Below are 22,062 nucleotides of genomic sequence, written 5' to 3'. Positions count from 1 at the left end.
TCTATGAGGAGACTTGCTTGGATTCTTCTTGTGCTGAGTCCGTGTCCTTTGGCTGTCATAAACTAAGTATGCTAACAGCTATCAGTGAATTCTGTCTTTCTAGCGAACTATAAAAATGGAAGGTGCTCAGGGTACAAACTGCAGATGGTACAGGAAGGAAGAGTGAGCTTGTGGATTGACTTTCCCTGAGGCCAGTTCTGAACTGCAAGAGAAAGGGCCTGAGAGAAGGCTCAGTGGGGAGAGTCTTACTGAGTGAGCCTGGTAATCTGAGATCAAGTCCCACAATGCACATAAAGGTAGAAAGAGAGGGTCTACAAAGCTGTTGTCTGGCCCCCTGTCCACATGTGTATCATGGCACTAACACACAAAATAGTAATGAAGTACAAGTGAAAGATAAGGTAAGGTCTCCAGGGACTCTGCCATTCTCACAGGGGAGACAGCAGTGTCAGTGTCTCCATGGACAGTGGACACTCACTGTTAAAGTACAGGGAACAGCAGAGAGGATTTGAGTATGGTGGTGCTGCTGCAGGCTGCTGCAGGGGCTTGGGATGAAGTGCCTGGGGGTCACATCAGGACACGGCAGGCAGGAGCAGAGCACCAAAGGCAGCTCACAATGTCTCCCACGGGTAGATGAAGGGACAGAGTCCACTCATCCTCACTGTTACTCCTGAAATCTAAGGTAGTAAAGTCCTGGTCACGCAAGCCTCATGGAGGACTTGGTAGAAGAGCTGATGCTCATTCATGATTCATCCATATATCCACAGAATGAACATAAATAAGTATTTCTCACTACATCCCCAACACTGCCAAGCACAGGTAATAGTGTCCTTTCCCTTTGCTGAGATTAGAACAAGAGGCATAATGCTTGTCTTAGTTTGCAAAGTTTGAGAAGAAAGGACGAACACACTTCATGATTTAATAGTTGGAAAAGAGTTAGTGCCCTCTGAAGTCAGTCATGAAACCCAGACAGAGACAACTCAGATCTCACCCTAAGACTCTTTACGTTTTTTCCATCACCAGCTTCATCCAGAGCGCCATCATCTTTCACCTGGATGCTTGTGGCTGCCTTGTTTACAATTTGCTCTTGACCTATATGTCTCAGCTCTTTCTTCTAGGCCACCCGAGTTCCCATTGCTTCAAGATGCCTTCCCTGGCTTCCTGCCTGAACAAAGGGCCACTCAGCAGAGTGGTGTCTTACATCCTTTCCTGTGATTATGTGATCTCATTGGGTCTCTCCTTGGACAAACCCTTTGTTCCTTGATAAGCTCCATGATGACAGCGCCTGCACTCATCTGCTGTCACCACTGCATCTGCAGAGCTAATGTGCATGTGTGTATTTACTGGGCATCTATAAACAACAGGTGAATTCTGTGATATTCATTAGGCTGAAGGCATAGTAGGCTCATTACTCACATGAGAAATGTCAGACAGTCTGCTTGTCTACCACATGGAGAACACCAAGGAGAAGAAAAAGCCAAGTGGCCCAATGCACAAGTGCAAAGTGATGTCAGCCTGGTGAGTCCCTCACAGACTCTTGCAGGCTTAAACAAGTGCCACTGAACATGTGCTACAAGGGCTTCTCAGACAGTGAGATGGAGCAGTGGCTGGGAAGGAGGTCCTGCTAGTGACATGCAGGCTGGGTGCACAGTGGCAGTCCCAATGAGGCCCACCCTGTCCCCGTTCTAGAGCTGCTTGAGCCTCTGAAGACTGTGACACCAGATGATGAAAAGCAGGGTGATAACTAAAGATTACCCCCCCCAACATTATAGAAAAAGGTCTTCGACGACAATAGAGACGCTATTGCCAGGTAACCTTCCTTCTTCCAATTACTCCTCACTAACCTCTGGTCTAGCCTATTAAAAGCACAGAAAACCTGGCACAGAAAATTGACACTAGCCATTTTATTAAAAGACTGGACTCAGGAATGACTCAGTATCTCCCAGAACCCATCAGAATGCCCACAGCACAACCCAGAAGTCCCCTCTTCCAACCCATCCCAGGGGCACACAGATCCATGTGCTATAAGGTCCACTCATGCTGTCTTCCACGGTGCCATAGTCATATATGGAAACATGACGTAGCTGATCATCTGACCTGATTCTCTCCATCTGTAGGTATGCAAAAGTCCTGGGTGGCATGTACAGAACTACCTTCAAGAGGGTATGCCTCTCTCCAGGGCCCTTGCCGCGGCTCTAGTAATAACCCCAGATGCCACAGAGGCCACAGAAGATCGTATAAAGATGGAAGAATCATCTTGAGCCTGAGTGTGGGGAGAACAGCCACTAGCAACTCAGTAGCTAGCTGGATGTGAGGGAGAATGAAGTCATTAGGTCTCACTTCACTGTTTTTCTGTCTGTAAGGAAGGAAAGCACTCACCCTGTGACAAGTTCATGATTCAAAACATGGAAACTGATCTGGAGCATCAGAGCATGTGTATTTAAAGAATAATGAGCATAACGGGTTTTGCTAGGTAGCTCAGGATATCTCTGAATTTATGATCCTCCTGCCTCAACCATGTGAATGCTGGGACTACAAGTATGTATTCCACAGCTGGCCATAAGTACACAACTTCTCAAAGCACTTAATCAGCTTTAAAGTATGGAGCTAGTATTGAGCATGAACAATCCTATAAAGTACCATAAAAGAGAAAAATTCTTCAAGATGCTGTGAAACTATAGAGATCCTGTTTAAGTATAATGTAACCGAATGAGTAAAGCAACTAGAAATTCAAAAACCTACATTTGAGAAAACTCTTGGCTTCAAATGATTTAAACAGCCGTGACAGTGAGGGCAGTCAGAACATGTGGTGCCACAGACATTTTAAGTATAATAAAATTCGTACTCTGAAGCGGCTGAGCACAGATGAAAGCAGGGATCCAGGTACTCGCTTCTAGAAGACGTGACAATGGATTACAGAGCACAGCCAAGGCAAGCAGGACGGGGGAAAGGAAATGGTCAGAGGGCAAAATGCAGAATAAAAGGAACAGAGGCAACAGACTGAGGTGATTGCTAAAAAGCAAAGGGCAGGTGGGTAAGGTGGTATACACTTGGAAACTGAGGCAGGAGGTACCAGTGAAATCCTTAAAAAGGAAGACAGGTGTGCCCTATCAAAGTAAAGGGAATACAATCATCAAAATAAAGGTTCATTTTTAACGAGACACACGGTTTCCTAGGCAAACAGAGAGAATTAAAAGGAGAAATTAAAATATGTCAGTAACTGTAGAAACTGTAGATGCTGAAAGGACACTGTGGGGTGGCCTGGCTCTTCTAAGAAGCCCAGCGCCCACACACTGCAGGGCCACTTTCTCAGGGAATCACTGGCTGTTCTAGGTAACTGAGTCAATGTATTTATTACAGGTTTGTTTTCAAGAAAAAAAAATCTATATAAACAATATCCATTCACAAAATTTTAAAAATTAATTTAAAGTAAATAAAAACAGGATGAAAAAATGTTATTAACTACCATTCAGTAAAAATGTTATTAGATATTAGTGTTATATTAAAGACAATTAAATGACAAACTTTTTAAAATGAATGCAAATACATATTTCTTCAAAACCAAAAATCTCTCTCCGTTCTGCTTAGTTGCTCTGTGGTTTCTGTTCCTTGGCAGCTCACGGTTCCTGTTCAGCCTGCACTTGGCATCAAGTGTACAAATCACAGGAACACATTACACTTAGAAAAAAACAAATTCCTAAAGGTTATGTAAAGTACAGCTTTAAAAAATAGTGTTTGTTGTTTCCCCTCCTTTCTTTAAAGAATGGGGAATGTGGCAGTAAGTACAGATTAGGGTCAGGGCTGACCAGTTCAAATCTAAGTTTCATATTTGTTGGTTGTGTGGTGCTGGGGGGGGGGGTGCATATCAATCTTTGCTCCTTATCTCTAAAGTGAAACAACAAAAGGTAAAAGGAAGAGAATCAAGTTCAAGGTCAGTCTGGGCTACAAGGAGATTCTGAAGCCAGCCTGGGCTACTTGGTGAGACTTTATTAAAAATAAAAAAAAAAGTACTGTATGTGCATAAAATGAATGAAGATGATATCTGTGTCTAACTTTGCAGAGAGAACTCAATAATGCAAAACACGTAAGCCAAGAATAAGTCCCTGGACTTATTCTTAGAGGCACGCAGCAAATACTACAGTACTAATTTCGTGTTACTGTGGTAATGGTTAACACAAGACGTTCTGCTGGCTATTAAAGCACTAAGTAATGTATTGCTGATGAAACTGCCTTGACGCTTGATTTAAAATCTTGGAATATCTGTTTAAACATTGGTATATCTGGCAAAAAAAAAAAAAAAATGGTGAGAGCATTTTTTTTCAGGACCTGTACTAACTGCTGTACTAATAAAGATAAATACCGCCCAGTTCTTGCCCTAGAGGACCTCGATCCTACTGGGTGCATGTGAGAGGGACAAATACATATAAACAGATAAATCACAGCCCAACCTGGTTAAATGCCATAACAACAGAAGCCAGCACAGGGTGGAGGTCAGAGGAAATGGAGGTCAGCTCTGCCTGAGGGAGCTTTGGAAGGTTCCAGTGCTATAATGCAATTTATTCTGCAGCTATAATGCAATTTATTCTGCAGCTATAATACAATTTATTCTGGTACAGGACCTTTGAGAAATGATTTTCAATATACCCAGGCTTATAAAACTATAAACATTGGTCAAAAAAGCAGACTCACTTGATGTTTTATATGCAAATCACACACACACACACACACACACACACACACACACACACACACCTCTTGTTTAGAAAGTATTCAGAAGGAAGGAAAGTTTCAGCTTTGTATCAATAGAGGGGTAGACTCTGGGAAAGCGACTCAGTCTTGGGGTCTCCAGCATTGTCAATAAACATAAATGAATGGGAGGGAGCAAGCAGAACAGTGGGCAGAGGGAGCCGTGCTGCATCAGAGAGTGATGCCACGTGCCCCATCTCCTGTTCGGTTGTGTCTCCTTTCCAGGTTGTGTCCACTGCATGCAGGGAGAGGTAGAGGAGACATGCTCTGGGGTGGAGGGGTTCCCTCTCACTCTTGCTGTCTTCTCACTGTCAGTCCTGTTCTGCTAGGACAGGAGACAAGGCAGCGATGTGGGAAGCCTGGCAGCCAGAGGGCTCAACATGTTGGTGTTTCACTGAGGAGAGACAGGAGAGTCACCTGGAGTGCACAGCACAGCGGCAGAACCAGGGAGATGGCCTCAACATGCTTGCTGTGGCTTCTGTCCATACACAAACACTTAAAAAGTTGGGGATAATCCTGCTTATGAGCGCCTCCATTTTCCCTTCAAGGAAACAGTGGGCCAGGACAGCTAAAGCTACACAGAGAAACCCTGTTTCAAACAAACAAAAAGAAAACAGTGGGGGTGGGGCTGTTTTCTAACCACCATTAAAAAGACCTCTGAGGGACTCTGCAGAGTGGAGAGGTCAAGAGCCTGAGAGAGAAGTTCACCCAGAGAATGCTTTGAAAAGCAAGCAGGAAGCCCCTCTGTGCAGAACTCAGGAGCACAGGCAAGAAGGTGGGAGTGAGATCCAGCAGGCAGGGATGGAGGGTACCCCAACATCCCCTGTGCACTTGTAGAATTCAAACGTCAGGGTTGGAGGCTGTGGGAAGAAGGCATGAGCCCAAAGGTCTGAAAGAAGTCACAGCCTCTTGGCCTTGGTCACCTGGTCAATGGCACTTTGTTAAGTTAAATAGGTCTTTAGATAATATGCTGAGGGTCAAGGGATCATTTATTGCTTAGGGTAGTTGCACCTGAAGCCATATGAACAGAGAGTCCCTCTGTGTGACTGTGGCAAGATCTTTCAAGAGCAAATTGCCTCGAGACATAGAGCTTTGATTGTGTGACCTCCTGTTAAACACGGCACCATCTGCATGAGGGTCAGCTGCTGGAGGTATATGATGCTGGAAAGTGGTCCAAAGTAGCCAATAAGGAGGAGGACTAGGAAAAGGACCTCCATGTTACCAGAGTTGGTGACAAGAATGAGCAGGTCAACAAGCTTATTGGAGGATGAACTAAGCTGTGCATGTGGTCTTTTACTCACAAACTGAAAAGAAAACAAATAGAAAAGTTGGGGAAGGAAAGAGAGGGTTTCACGGGAAAGCACCACAAACAGGGAACATCAGAGCGGGTACTGTAGCAAACGTTTCAAAGAGAACAGTTCTGCTATGCTGCCAAGTGGCTGCCTGAACCAAAGGATGGTTGGACAGGGGCAATACCCCTTTATAGTCTCTCTCTCTTGCTCTGCTTCACATAGCCGTTACCTTCTCAGGCTTTGTAGGGAGCTGAACAAACACTATTTCCATACCCCTCTTCCAACCAAAGCCCCTGTTCTGTGTAAATTTTGGAGCCACTGGTTCAGATCCACACAGGAAAAGACCCTAACAACCATACCCCACCCCACCACAGACCGCTGCAAACACCAGCTTGATGCCTGGAGTTATGAGGAAGCTTTGCGTAAGCTGACAGTGCAGTTGCTTGGATCAGAGAAGCTACAGTCCGGGAGGCCAGTGATGTCTCAGGGCTAGGTGTATATTCTGAATGCTGAAGACACAAGGTCTGAAGAGCTTTTTTGTTTTGCTTGAGAATTCTGCAGGAAGAAAAATGACAACACGACAACCCTCTAACATACGTGCCATGAAGGCACACTACCTACAATCATGAAGATAAAATGGATGCATGTATGCCTTTAACTATTCTTTACTATAAAGCCAAAATAAAATTGTAGCAAAGCAGTTGTTCCCTGAGAGAGATAGAGGACACACCCTCTTCACAACATCATGCTCTGCAACACACAAAGCCCATGCACGTGGACAGGACAGGAGGTTCCCAAAAAACCTCAGGTGGACAATGGAGAACTTTCCTGGGGAAAGGAAACAAAACAGTTTTAGAAAACCCAGACAGCACATCTAGGGGCAATTGTGCTCGCCTGTATTTCCAGCTACATGGGAGGACAGGGCAGGAGGATCATGCATTCGGGGCCAGCTTGGGCAATGCCAAGAGACCCTGATTCTTACAAAGTAAAAGAAAAATGAAGCAGGTGTAATCCTCAATTTAGATGCTGAGCACAGCATGAAAAGGGACAAAGTGAACCAAAAACACAGAGAAAGAAAAGCTGTCATGGAGCATGGAGGAATGGGAAATGCCTGCCCTTATTCATTCATTCATTCATTCATTCATTCATTCATTCATTCATTCATTATTTTTAAATGCTGGGAATGAAGCTTAGGACCTTGTGATTACGCAGCGAGCACTTACTAAGTTACTTCGCTGGCACCTTGATTCTTTTTCTAAAGGTCACAGCCAACAAATGAAATTAGACATAAATAAATAAGAGATCTAGATGGGAGACAATGCTGTTTGGAAGAGTGTCGATGTAGTCAAGGCATGACGCTTGTTTTTAAGTAAAGAAGAATGATAAAATGCAGAAGCCTCTTCTGGATGTTGATGTGATTGCTAAAGCGACACACACTAAGTCTTTATAGCAGCTACCTGCAGGTGGGAGGATGTTAAAGATGGATTTAATTGTCCTCTGTGCTTTTCAGTGTGTTTCTTTTCTCTCTTACTTTTAGTTTTCTTTTTCTCTTTTTGGTTTTTTGAGACAGGGTTTCTCTATGTAACCCTGGCTCACTCAGTAGATCAGGCTGGCCTTGAACTCAGAAATTCACCTGCCCCTGCCTCTCAAGTGCTGCAATTAAAGGCATGTGACACTATGTCTGGCCTTTTCAATTTCAAATTCTCCTATAGCCAGCATATAACCTTTTTGGAGCCATAGAGGGATAATAACAAGCATATCCACTTTTTATGCCCACATGCATAGACACAAAGTAAGAAATAATACAAACTATAACAGAAAGAAATCATTAGACACTGAATTTTTAGCAGAACTGATGCTCTAGCCAGTCTACTGCTATCTGGCCACGAGCTTGGACTTGTCGGTGGGACAATAGATAAGGAGGCCCCCTGCTAGGCAAGATGAAGAATATCTGCAACAACCACAAGGCAGAACATGCCTGGTGTCCGGAGAAATGCAAAAAGATACGAGTTCCCAGAGACTAAAAGATGAGTGGTCCATTAAGGCAAGCAGGAAAGAACGCATAAAAGAGCTTAGGCATGGCAGAGGCATTCTGGGAAGATAGGAAAGTATTAGGAGACCCAAGAGGCTGTGATAATCAGGGGTAGAGGTCTGTTTGCTGGATCCTAGCACCCATGAGCTTAGGCTCAGTGATGGATAGGAGCAGGTGCAGAAGCCCTGGGGCGAGAAGCTAAGCATGGACTGTACTGCCTAGGAGCATGATGCTGAAGGCCTGGTGCTGGTACCTGTTTGGCTGAAAGCATCAGGATATTGCTAGAGCTGTACGTGAGGGCAAGTGCTCTGAACAGCAATAAGGAAACCAAAGCCCCGTGTTTCCTGTTAATTACAGCTGAGGGCCCACTCAGTCAAACTGGATCTCATCTTATCGAGAACCTTTGAATGGAATATTTTAGAAGTCAGAGGAGCCAGAAAAAAAGGCCAGGTCAAAGAAAGAGGAAATGAAACAGATGGCACCCAAAAAGGAATCCAGGAAGCACGTATCTCTGCTCTGTTCTTAACCTACCTCTGTAGGAGAACAAGCAAGAAGCACACAAGGAAATAAAAGCCACTTTCAAAATGAACTCTCCTAAAAAGCATGTATTCCAGACATACTGAACCAGAACCCAGAGTTAAAGCACACTGTTGTTAGGAAATGGAAAGCTCGAGGGGTGCTGGAGGAATGTAGGATCATAGCATTTTAACTTTTATTAAAGATTTACCTTTTATTTTATTTTATTTTATTTTATTTTATTTTATTTTATTTTATTTGTGTGTGTGTGTGTGTGTGTGTGTGTATGTGTGTGTGTGCGCGCACACGCGCACATGCAGGGGCTTGCAGAAGCTAGATGACGGTATAAGATCTGGAGTTACAAGTGGCTGTGAGCCTCCTGGCATGGTTGCTAGGAAAGTAACTTGGGTCATCTGGAAGTAACAAACACATTTAACCAGTAAACTATATCTCCAGCTCCAAGATCATGGCTTTTAAAGTAAATACATCCATTGCAGATAAAGTATGTGTATGGGGGAGTGGGTAGCCTATAATCTACTACCTGTGTAACCAGGGGCAAGTTAGCTAGCCTTTCAGAATGTCCATGATCTCTTCTGTAAAGTGGAGTGATCACCTCTGAGGGTCTTGTGAGATTTCAATGAGTTTGCATATACAAAGCACTCAAAAGACCACTGGCATTGGCTATGTGCATTGGTGTGAAGAGCAAGAAGGCCTTTGGAGCTCTTGTCAGGACTAGTTTGGGTGGGACCAAGAAGGGCAGCATCAAAAGAAGTGAGGAGGGGAGTCACAGAACTGCTGTGAGGCCTGGACAGAGAACTCAGAGAACAGCAGACATGTACTCCCAGCCTGACTGAAACATCCTTATGGCTATCACTCCAGCTCAGTCTGAGATGTTTGAAAGACCACAACGTCATGGTAACTGCAAATGACCAACTAAAAAGCCGAGGCCAAGAAGCACATGATCCCCAAAGTATCTGCTTTTATTGAGAGGGTAAAGTAATTTATTATAAACTCCCATGTAACACACTCCCATGGGGGTATGAAACTGTGGGCCTTTTCTGGTACATCATTTACAGTAGGGGACATTGAACTTTCTTTTGTCAAGATTTTTGCTGCTAAATTTACTTAGTAGGTAAAAGGGATACAAAGAACTGTGGATCCTCTCTAACAAAGAAGCATTGGAGCTACTCCAGCTGTGGAATGGATACGTGTGCCCTGTGAAGATGACGGTGTGCCCTGAGTCAGGAGGAAGCTCAGAGAGGGCCTGGGCTTAAGGGCACCAAGTCCCACGATGCTGCCAGAGGCTGGTTAACACACTACATAAACTAAACAAATGCCTCTGCTTCTAGGGCCCACAGCACTGTTTTCAGAGTTCACGTGAAGAAAGCCTGGCAAAAGGAACCTCTCCACACAGTTTTCAGCAGCACCATAAGAAGTAAGAGTGCAGCTCTCACTCTGTATGTTCATGGAACTCTGTCAAGTCCTACGAATTGGATGGCAGACCTACATAAATTCAGAAGAAAACATGGGGCTTTTATGAAACTCTCAGAATGAAGAATTAACCAAATAAACAAAGGTGTTGCAGTTTGTATCTCTGGTTATAAAAAATAAACTTCAATACACAGATCGAAGTGTCTCTTAAAGTAGAGCGGGGTATCATATCCTACCATTGGGAAGGCCACAAAACCAAAGGATACCACACAACTGCTAGGGGCCAGAGACAGTGCTGAGTCAAGGTGGCTGCAGAGGCAGAGAACTAAGCAGAGGCTCTGAGAGCATGGCCTGAGGAGGCAAACCAGAACACCCAGGAGAGACGATCTGTGGCCTCAGGGAAGAGCATGAGTGACACATGGCCCACAGAGGGCAGGGAGCCTCCTGTTTGGAGCGTGCAGGTTACACTATCTGCACCTGCTGACACGGGGGTGGCATTCTTACATGTGTGTGAAGCTGCTGGTCCGGTTTTGTGCCTCAGCTAACCATGTCATTAACCAGACCCTGGTGCTTAAGATGGTCACCAAATGGCTGGTCAGGTAGTATGCTAAATTTCCTATTTTGTTGGTCCTGAAAAGAAAAAAAATGAGTAATAGAATCAAACTGTAGAGAAGGTAGGGTGGTTGTTGGGGCAGCAAGAGTCAAAGCCATATTACACACCAGATGGTGTCAATGGGAGACAGAAGGACTATGCTGCTCAGGGTTGGATAAAGAAAATGCATTTTGTTTACGCCCTACCTCATGTTTTAAAGAGGGCTTGAGGCAGCTTATGGAACTATATCTTACTCAAAGAATAAAATTAGACACAGAGGCACACGGGGGAGCATTAGAGTGGGTAATCAATCTGAAAACAAGAGGGTGAGGTTAGATGTGTGCCATAAGAGGCAAGCCACAAAAACAACCCTGACCTTCCTGAAAGCCATTGCCGAGAGAAACAACTCCTTTAATGTGCACCACGTGCATGCAGTGCCCAGAGAGGCCAGAAGAGGGCGTCAGAGCCTTGGGAACTAGAATAACAACCGTGAGCTGTTACTCTCAGAATGCAAGCTTGTAGACTAAGACACAGACCTGGGTTTAAATGTCACTTCTGCCATGTGTTAGCTGTGGGACCTCAGACCATTAGTGCATGTGACCCACTCAGGACTCACACACACAAGTTTTTCTGGACAACACCTACCTCACCTGGTTATCTGTGAACATTCAATATGCAACTGCATCTTAAATATTCAGCATAGCACATGGTAAGCATTTAATAAATGTTAGAACTAGTAATAGCAACAGTAAACTAATAGCCACAACAGAAGACATCTGGCTCCATGTTGATGCGGAAATATGCTGAAGGCCCCTCTAGTGCTACTCTCAGAAAATAGCCTAGTGAAATTTCAAACATGGCAAGACTGATCACCTACAGGCCAGATCATGTTAAGTTGCTGGTGAATATTCTAAGATAGATACGTGTCCCTCAGGGAGCTGGCCTCCTGCATAAGACTCAGACACAAGCCAGATACACTGAGGAACATCTGCCCAAATGGAGATTTTAGTTGTAGCATGCTTAATTCTTGGTATTCCTGAGGAAATACGCTGTTACCTTCTCTAATCTCTCAATTTGTTCATGCCACATGGCATATAGATTTATCCATAAAATTCCCATAACTTCCCCACGAACAGAAGGCACCATCAACTCCAAATGGAGAACAAAATTGCTCTATTAGGGATGCTGAACCAGCAGCTAAGTTACTCATTAGCAAAGGATCGTCTCTGTAGAATGGTCCCCTGAGTGCAGTTTATATTTATGCCCAAGCAAAAATACAAATGTCTCCTCACCAAAATTTGAGGGAGGACTAGGTGATATCTTGGCCAGAAAAATGCTTCCACATAGGCATGAGGATCTGAGTCTGATCCACAGAAGCCCTGTTTAAAAAGTTGGGCATCTGACTAGGTGTTTAGTGTCATCAAGTAAAACCTCCAGTGCTGAGAATGGGTTACATCTTGCTGAGTCACTGGACAAAGGGGTCCCACAGACACCCTCACTCCAAACACCACAGGCTGTTGCTGAGTGTATTGGTTTCTCTCTCCACAACCTGGTAGCAGAGTATTATTGCTGATGACATTACTAAATTATGTCACTGACTATGGAGACACTGAGCTGGTGCTCAGCTAGAAGCTGCATCCCTGCTGAAAGCACTCACGGGACTGGAAGGGACAGAACCACACAGCCATGAACTCTCTGACCCACAAAAGCAGCCCGTCTACAAGATGTACTGGAGTAATAGCGGCTACAAAAGTTATGGGACTGACAAACCACTTCATGAGCTGAAACCTATCTGACACTGCCAAAGTGGTCAAGAATTGAGAATCCAAGACTAGATAGGTCATGGGCCCTGGGGAAAACCTGCTACTCTTCTTCTGCTAAAGGAACAGCAATAAAATGAGAGCCACAACTGGACAACGAGCACAGTGAGGGTCTTCTCAGCCTTAAATTGGATGTCCTTATCAAATCCCTCCCATCAAGGCTCAGAAATATATATGGTAGAGGAGAGAAAGTTTTTAAGAGCTAGGAGTAATGATGGGTGACTATGCCATGGAGCCAGCTTCTTCCAGACGCAACAGGGATGAAGCACATACGAACTTACACAGGCTGTGGCAGCATGCACAAGACCTACAAAGGTTCAAACCAGACAAAATCCCAGCACTGAGAAAGGGATACAGATACGAAATCCTATCCTTAACCAAGAAGCGATCTGCAACTGATGCCTCCTGGGAACGGGAAATCAGTTTTCTTCAGTGGAGTGTCATTAGGGATGTCAACTACACTCCAGGGCAAGCCCCGTGCCCAGGAGTAGATGCCAACACAGCATGAACTCCATCTGTGTATGTGTGTGCACATGCACATACTTTTTATTTTGTTTTAGTATACTTTGTTTTATTGGGGCTTTTTTGCTTTAATTTTAATTTTTGTTTTTGTTTTTTGACAGAAAGAGAAAGAAAGAACGTGATGTTGGGTAGGCAGGGAAGTGGGGAAAATCTTAGAGGAGTTGGGAAAAGGAAGATATGCTCAAAATAGACTTTCTAAAATTTTTATAACAACAACAACAATACTAAGCTGAGCATGGTGGCATGCGCTTGTGATCCCATCCCACTTCTGAAGAAATGGAGGCAGGAGGAGTCTTAGGGCTTCCTGGCCAGGCAGCCTCGCCTAACTGTTGAGTTCCAGGCCAAGTGAGAGACCCTGTCTTAAAAAGCAAGGAATGTGGAACCTGAGAAGTGACACCTGATGTTAACCTCTGGCCTCTATACACACGCACACACACACACAGACATACAAACTGAACAACAGTAAGAACCTTTGAAGATCTTCCAATATTAAAGCCTGCATACTCGGAACAAGTTCATTGCTAACCATTCAGACAGCACACGTGCCAGATATCTTTTGAGGCCACTCTGAGTTCTTGACAACAAACCCTCGCCACCTTCAGGGACAAGCATCTCTCTGCCTCTTTCCTGCACAGCAGAGCAGCATGCATACAGGGAGTGTGAGCTAAACCACCAAGACACAACGTCAAAAGGAATGGACAACATTCCAGCCTGATGTATGCTAACCTGAAATCACTTGCAGATGGTGACTTCCCGGGAGCATCAAGAGGCAGGTGCGTGGCAATCTGCAGCTGGACTGCACAGGGCTGGGCAGAGGTCTATATTGTGCTCAGACCATTTATCACTTCTACCACATCAGTTTCCTGTCTATCCAGTCAAAGGCCAAGAACAGATCAATAAAAGCTACAAACAATCTTTTGCTGCCCCTGACAGATTTCGATAGAAAGCGATGAGAGATGGTTGGTGGTGTAATAGCTGTGCCTTGCTTGGACTGTGGCCAGGAGAGACTGGACTTGCAATCCATCAGGAAGAAAAATGGCATATGCTGAGGCAGAATGCACAGCAAGCTAATGAGTCTAACTATGTTGGTGGCGGCCAAAGGGGCTTGGTTCTTCTTTTCCTTTATTCATTTTTCATGGGATAGACTACTCTCTAGTTTCTCTCAAGCTAGAACACTCATTCATTCAATCAATATTATTGTGACTAATGCTATTACTGTGCTTAGTACAGGGTTATAGGAGCAAACAAATAGCCAGCTTTCCTATTTGGGGGAAGCTTAATAATTTGTATCCTTGATAATGGGACTGACGAAAGTGGCAGGGCTGAGGGTCCACTAGTAGAGGAAGAAGGTGTCATGAGACGCTCTAAAACAGTCCACTGCAACAGAGAATCGTGCAGATCCATCTGGGGAGGGGGTGCGTTCCAGTGCAGGTTCTGTCCTTGCATGTGAGCTTGCGTGTGCATGTGTGTTTGTGTGTGTGCGTGCGCTTATGTGTGCACATGCATCTGTATGTGTGCATGAAGGCTGGAGGTGGACACCAGTGTCTTCCTCTACTACTCGCCGCTTTGTTCTCTGAGATGGTGGCCTCACTGAGTCTGGATCATCGACTGCCAAGACTGGCTGGCTGGTGGGCCCTCAGGTTCCACCCGTCACTGTTTCCCAGCGCTCGAGTGTACTGCCACACGTGTTTTGAGGTGCAGAGGATATGAACTCAGATCCTAGGCCCATGCAGCAAGCGCTCTCTCCCTGCTGAGCTACCTCTGCAGCCCGCTACCGTTCATTAAGCAGACTCTGTGTATGTCCTCTTCAGGGATAACCTCCCTTCTCCACAAACTTTGTTGAGGGAATGGTTCTAGAAAGCTAATTTTGTATCAAATGATCTACTACCCTGATACATACCCAACCTAAAAGAAATAAATCTATGATTTTTCTATGTGAAATTTGAAACTCAAATTCCAGAAATGAAGAGTCTATGGGTGGAAATTAGTATTTGGAACATATGTGATCCAGGGAGATTGGGAAACTGACACCAATTTAGTAATAAAAAATTATGAAACCATAGTATATACTAGTCTTGTGTTGGGTTCTAGAAATACAACAGTGAAGAAGACAGACACCTCACGTGCAATGGATGAGAAGCAGGGGTAAGTCAAGCACTGCCTGTGAAGGCACAGCAGGGGGTCGGTGTGGAGCGGGAGTGGTGGGCTTTGAAAAGCAGCGGGCGTTAAGCTCACACTATGAGAAGCCCAGGGGAATCCTTGCGAAAGCAAGTGCAGAGGTCCTGGGGCATAGAAAACTGAAGCTATTCTGGAGACCAGTGAGGTCAGAGGTCCAAGCATGGTGAGTAAGAGTCAGGAGAACAGAAAGAACAAGGTAGACTAAGGGTGATAAAGGTCATAAGAGTAAACAGTCCAAAATTAACATCAAGGGCAATCAATAAGGAAAAGATTTCATATTCTTGATGTTGTAGACTATCACTCTGTTGTTAACACAGGCACATGGGCCAATGAAATAGAAGAGAAAGCTCCCAAATTAAGCCACAAAAATGGCCAACTGATGATGTTGAGGGGTACTGTGACCTATCACAGAAGGAAAGGACAGTCTTCATCAAATGATGCTGGGAAAGCCCAATGTGCCCATGTGAAAGAGTGAGGGTGAGTTCTCCACTCACCCGGATATAGAGACTAACTCTTAAAAGGAAAGGGGACTAGACAGGTGACGTGCAACCAAGGGCAGCTGGTTTGGAGAGAGACAAGTGGGATAGAAAAGGAGAGGAAAAGATGGGACACTATGCAGACTGGAGGGAAACAGCTTTCCTGTCCCTGGAGGCCCAGCTGGGTGTGCCCCCACTTTATTCCAGCAAGTTACACCATGCCAGAGCCAGACTGACTGCACACTGCCCAACCACCTGCTTCCGTGGAAGGAGACACGCTCTGGTCACCACCATGGACACAGCTAAGGGCCAGGTGGCCTGAAGGCTGGGGACAGGACACAAGCCAGAGGCAGTGGTTTCTGAAGCCAACCATGGTTCTCTGGGAGCTGACACAGACTGACTTATCTCTCCACTGCCTCTGAGAACCCAGCATGGTGCCTGCCACATGTAGGTCTTCAAAAACTGTTGCGAGAAGGCAAAGAACCCTGCCACGAGTCCACAGAGATCTGGGCTTCCAGTCTGGTAGGAAATTTATGTCCAACTGACACCTGTGGAATGAAGCCCTAAGTCTGTTCTCACTACTGATATGAACAACCTCACTCAGTTCTGCCCAAAGACTTCCATAGCTGTGTTGTTTAAAGCCAACATTTATGTTAAATTTTCAATTTCCTGGTACCTTTCTCTGAAGTCTGAGCTCTGTTGTTCCCAACAATCTTCATCATGCCAAGTTAAGAAAAGCTAGACTCATTTCCTGATGAACACGAAACATACACACCAGTTTGCTTTAAAACATGACACACACACACAGTAGGTGGTTTACTGACATGAAATGTACATGTCAGTAGATACAGTCAATTGCATGGAAAATATTAGGGGAAAACTGTTTTTCACGAACATGTGTGAACTGTTTTCTCGTTATCCTCTAACATACAGCAACCACTGGTTCTGTGGCATTCATGTTGTATAAGTGCTCAGAGGTGATTTAATGTATATAGAGGGTATGTGTCAGATATATGCAAAGATGCTACTTTATGTAAGGGGCGTCAACATCCTTGGATTTTAGTGTCCAAGGGAGTCCTGAAACCAACTGTACTGTGTTACTCTGAGGTAAGAGAAAACACCTCCATCTTCAAATAGATAAATAAATAAATAAATAAATAAATAAATAAATAAATAAAAGTTGCAATTTCAATTGAAAAACAAAAAAAGGAGTTGCAATTTCAACTGATCCTTAGATCAATTTGGATTTCTGTTCATTTCATCTTTCATCTTTCTTAGCCATTCTAACCATCAGTGCAGATGTCATTTCTGATATGAAAAACTAGGCACAACATAAATTTATAAAAGGAAGGAAACTGTTTCACAAAGACTGGTTCATCATTAAGTTGGACTGTCACACCCAAATCAAAATGGTGACTCTGAAGATGACATACACAGATGTTTACAAAATAAGTTAAATGGAAAAAAAAGAATAATGTAAAATTCAGTGTGTGATTTTATTACAATGCAAAAGTGAAGTTTATAGTTTTAAAGTGCAGAGATGCTGAAGAGAAAAGAAAACACTTGCTACAATGTAATAAGACTGTTCATTGAATTTTAAAATATAAGTTAAAATTTTTTAAATATAAATTTTAAATGTTAATTAAAACGTATTTATTTGTTTTTATGCATATGAGGTTTTGCCTGCACGCATGGCTGTGTCTGTGGAGGTCACATGAGGGAGTTGGATCTCCCAGAGCAGGAGTTACAGGTGACTATGAGCCACCATATGGGTGTTGGGGCTTGAAACTGGGTCCTTTGGAAAAATAGCAAATGCTCCTAATTGCTGAGCCATCTCTCAGCCATACTTAGATGTTATTTTATATTTTAAGAGGACACACACAGCTCCAGAGGAAAATCATGAACACATGGATGAGGAACTTGCCACCCACCAGCTTCCCCATCAACTCAGGGGTAACTGGTAACTACTCAGATTTGTGAATGCAGGCCTCCAGGTGTGATCCTGCAGCCAACAGCACCAATGGCAATCTGGGAACTTGTCAGAAACTCAGACTGCGGGCTAACTCTTGACCTGCGGCATTTTGTAACTCAGCAATTCATGTTTAGGCAGCTTTCCTTCTGACTCTGAGGTTTGTCCAGCTCACCTGCTGCTCTCAAGGACCATCCTAGTACTTCTGCTACTGATTTTTAGCTTAACTACTGTGGCAGGTTAACATGGAACATGCTAAGTGCTGGGTGCCAATGTCCCTATTTTACGGATGAGAACACTGAGGACAAGAGGTGTTCAAGATTGTGTCAGCAGTAAACGATGGAACCAAAAAGACTCCTTCAGAGCATAGACAGTAGCTTTACGAGACAAGTAAAAAAGTTAAAGCTACTGTACTGGTGACTGGTGGCAGAGCTGTGTGGAGAAGTGGAGATAAGAGCCAAAGCCTGCTCGCTTTGCCACCACCACTCCCCCGCTGCCCCACCTCTGCTAGGCAGGGCCATTCGCTCACTGCCCTTATGGACCATCATTGTCAAGAATATCTGCCATCTCTTCTTTGCCACCCTCCCATATCCCACCATCCTTCACAAGGCCTTCCAAATCATCTCCCTGAAGTTCCCTACTAGGCTGGGTGGCTCACTCCTTTCTCTTAGCTCCTATAACGTTCTCTTTGTATCCCTCTCTATTTAGCCTTCCTACTCTGAATTATACTCATGCCCAGGCTCTGCAAGGAGAGGTAGTGGTCTGAGCCAATGGGCAAGGCGTGACATGACTGACAGGACAGGTACAGAGTCAATTGATGTTCCTTTGATATGGCTATACCCATTCTTTAATGATGCATTAAACCTGCTCAGCTGAAGCCCCTTAAGAACAAGGACTAAACCTTTCATTTGTTTTATATTTGCAAGATACTCAGCCCTGGGCCAGGCACCCAGTCCAGTCTTATATATGCTTAGAATCAAACAGGGGGCCACTGGTACTCAACTCTGGAGTAAACTGCTCTCCAAGTTAAACCCTGTGAAGGTGCCAGCTGGTATTAACAGTGGACACCTGGCTACTATGCTAGTGGACAGAAACAACTCATTTCTAATCAACAAAATAGTAGAGTTAATGTCCTCTATCAAAATCAATAATAACCAGTACACATTTTTCTGAAATAAGCACATTTTTCTGAAATTGGTTCAAATCCCAAACCTATCTCAAAAAAACTGAGTCTATCAATGCTTTTATTTCATTTTCCCTCTTTTAAGAGAAATATACATTCTAAAAAAATCATATCACAGACTCTAGTGTCTCTTGTTATAAAAAAATTAGGTATTTTTATTTTAGACATTTAGCATCTGTTACAGTTACTGACCTGGTCCAACTAATAGGCCTATAAGAGGAAAATAGCTCATATATTCTAACTCCTGTCCCACACCCAGTAAGCAAAGATAGAATCAGAACGTCAATAGTCATTAAACTTTTAAAACTAGATCTGTAAACTTTTAGGACCAAGATAATATAGAAATGAAATGCTACCTTTCTTCATTTACAAATTACTTAATTAATTCTATGCACTGCTTTATAGAGAAAAATACAAAGGCACAATATATTTTTAATAAACTGGAAGGCACAAGATTAAAAGTACGCAGCAATGAAAAGAAATAAAGATGATCAAATGACCATAACCTTTCAGCAGTTACTGATTCAAATTAAATTTTGACATGACACATACACAGTTTAATAGTAAATAGACAACAAAAGGGTTGATAAGCTTGGCAATCATCCCTAAGTCTGAATCAATGTACCACTACCGAACAGACAGTATTAACTTACCAGCTCCACAGATCCATAATGTTTCCTACTGAAATCCCCACGTCTACAGCCTAGGTCTTCTGAGACAGAGCTGGAACAAAAATGCTTCATCAGTATTATACATAGCGATCTGGCTACACACCTTCTGAGAAAAAAAAAAAAAAAAAGGCTGCTACGGAACAGGCTTGCAGTGCCCAGGCGCCTCACTGCAGGGGAGCCTCCTTGCAACAGACACTGTCCCCTGCAGCCATTGCAGAATCAGGCTTTCATGAAGCCCTCAGTCAAAAGAAAAACGTCCAAGTCATCCCTAGAAGTATAGGCAATGATTAAATTAAATATTTAGTTCATTTGTAATCCATTGAAATTCCCAAAGCTATTGGGGGCTGATGATTTCATTTGGCATTGCCGAAGGGGACAGCAGCCCTGCAGGAACTTGAGGCCAGGGACAAAGCTGCTGAAGCAGATCTTGCAATTATCTTTTGCTTAAAAGAGTAGAGTCTCTTTGTCCCAAATACACAACATAAAAATAACCAGCATCATTTAAGGCTGTATTTTAAGGAGACAAAAATTCCCAAATCGTCATAGGCTCCCCTCCCCCAGCATTTAAGATATTTACATGTTAACATGAGAGAGAGAGAGAGAGAGAGCTTAGAATTAACAGAAAAATATAAAAATCTAACATCTGAGTATATTTATTTTTGACATGGCAGCAACTAGTACTTCCCACCCTCCCCTCCATCCCCATCCAAACATGCTTAAATCAGATAAGCAAACTCACATGCCATGGTTCAAGAGCACTTAAAAACAAAGATGAAAATTGCTACTGCGTTTGCATCTTGCATGCATAGCTCCCCTCTTAAAAGGCACATAGCTAACTGGCTACTTAGTCTACCTAGGACACCACACAGTACCCTTGAGACCAACAGAGAGGCCCCCCAGTACAAACAGCTTTAATAAGTTTGCCTTGACTCTGTCATGCAAACAGCTCCAATAAGACAGAAAACGGAATTCTGCAAGAATCATACATTTCATCTATTCGAACTAGTTAGACTGTCACATGCAGAGACAGGTGCGCTCGGTACCTTTTCATCCTTCCATACAAGGTAGCTACATTTTCTAAATTACAGACCTCCTGGCACATTCAGAGAGAGGCTGACTCTGATGCTCAGCACCCACAGAGTTGACTCTCTGCCAGGACACTGTCTGATAGGCTCCAAGAAAGACAGCATGAAAGAAATGAGATTAGAGTCTAATGGTATTCTGCCTCCACCATTTCACAGAGATGGCTGAATTAATCTTATATGAGAAATTTAACCTTTTCTTGCCTTTACTCCTTTAGCTGAAAATGTGAAGTATACCAATGAAGACAGTTTGGCAGGGGGTACCTAGGCTACCTGCTTGGATGGACATATGTCTCTCCCCACTTACCAAAAAATATCTTTAAGAGAGACTAAAACAACTTCCTTCTGCAGTCTATTCCAGTCTGGCCTCTGCCCATTCTTGGAGCGCAGTCTGAAAACACTCTTGGAGACACTTTTCTTGCCCTGAATTTTGATTCCAAGGTCCTTTCCTGTAAGTCTGGATCACCATGGGACAGCAGATGTCCTTGAGAGGCGGGTCTCTACATGGCAACAAGCAGACAGAATGGACAGTCTGCCCAGACTGCAGCCCCAGCTGTGGTCTCAGTCAGGACCACGATGAAATCAACATCATCAGAAGGTCAAACTCAACCACTCCTAACATGAAAAAAGGAAAAATAGGAGTTCTGATCCCCTCCCTGCGCCATCTTCAGTACCACTTAAGGATTTCTAGACGTGGGGCTAGCTCCTTATCTTTGTCGACAGCCTGAAGCAAACACAGCAAAGAAGACAGCTCTCAACCCCACAGCTATATGCCACTGCAGAGTATCTACCTTCGCTAGATGTCTCTTAGAGGGCAACAGCATTCCATGAAAACAGCCGAGGAAGCCACAGCTATAGAGTACCTGCTTCTTGTTGCCCTTTCCTCCTCCTGATTACATTCCATCTGGTACTCTGCAGAGGGCTTGCTCATGGTAAGGACCAGGCTGGGGGCACATATGGTGAACTGTAAGAGGAATTCAAAGTAGCTGTGTCTGAAATCCCTCCCTCCCCAGGGGTCCATACAAAGGTTCCCAGGGGCAGGGGTCATGCAAGACTCTCCAAAGAACTTTGATTGCTCCCGTCTCTGCCAGGCACAGGGTGGATATGCAATAACATGCATTCATGATGTTTATACTCATCATCCAAATCTTACTGGCGAGAGCCTGGCAGCACTTCTTATAAGTACTAAGGCAGGTTGCCTGCTGCCTTTCTCCAGGATGGGCCTTTTCAGTCTCTTCATTTAGGCAGGCTTAGCTTACAAGGTGGACACCGATGTGTGTTAAACTGACAAACCTCCATTTTCTGGACTCACTGTTGAACTATATTTGCTTCATCTTGTGATGAGACCATGTAATCTAGCTCTGGTCAAGACAGGGTGAGAGCAAAGTGGCATACACTACTTGAAGGCCCATGCCCTGGGAGGTGCAATGTGCAACAGCCTTCCTGGTATAGTCAGATGGGACTCTCTTAAGGCCTACAGCAGGGCAGAACTTCAAGATGAAAAATTGAGGACTCTGTGCCTTATGGATGGCATCTGAAGTGGAATGGAAGACAC

General features: G+C 44.0%; 1 protein-coding gene across 3 annotated transcripts in view; it reads right to left on the bottom strand.

Annotated features, from left to right (window-relative positions):
* The window catches only part of Garnl3 (GTPase activating Rap/RanGAP domain like 3), a 139,910-nt gene that overhangs the window by 77,004 nt on the left and 40,844 nt on the right, over positions 1 to 22,062 (bottom strand). For all 3 annotated transcript variants that reach the window (XM_055600845.1, XM_055600844.1, XM_055600846.1), the window contains exon 3: positions 19,408 to 19,477. In XM_055600845.1, coding sequence (XP_055456820.1) covers positions 19,408 to 19,477 — 70 coding nt within the window. The remainder of the gene's footprint in view (positions 1 to 19,407; positions 19,478 to 22,062) is intronic.

Source organism: Psammomys obesus, unplaced genomic scaffold (assembly GCF_907164565.1).
Source record: "Psammomys obesus unplaced genomic scaffold, mPsaObe1.curated_primary_1811, whole genome shotgun sequence".
NCBI classification, from domain to species: domain Eukaryota; kingdom Metazoa; phylum Chordata; class Mammalia; order Rodentia; family Muridae; genus Psammomys; species Psammomys obesus.
The sequence above is the reverse complement of the archived record's forward strand: the minus strand, read 5'-3'. Positions and strand labels throughout refer to the sequence as shown.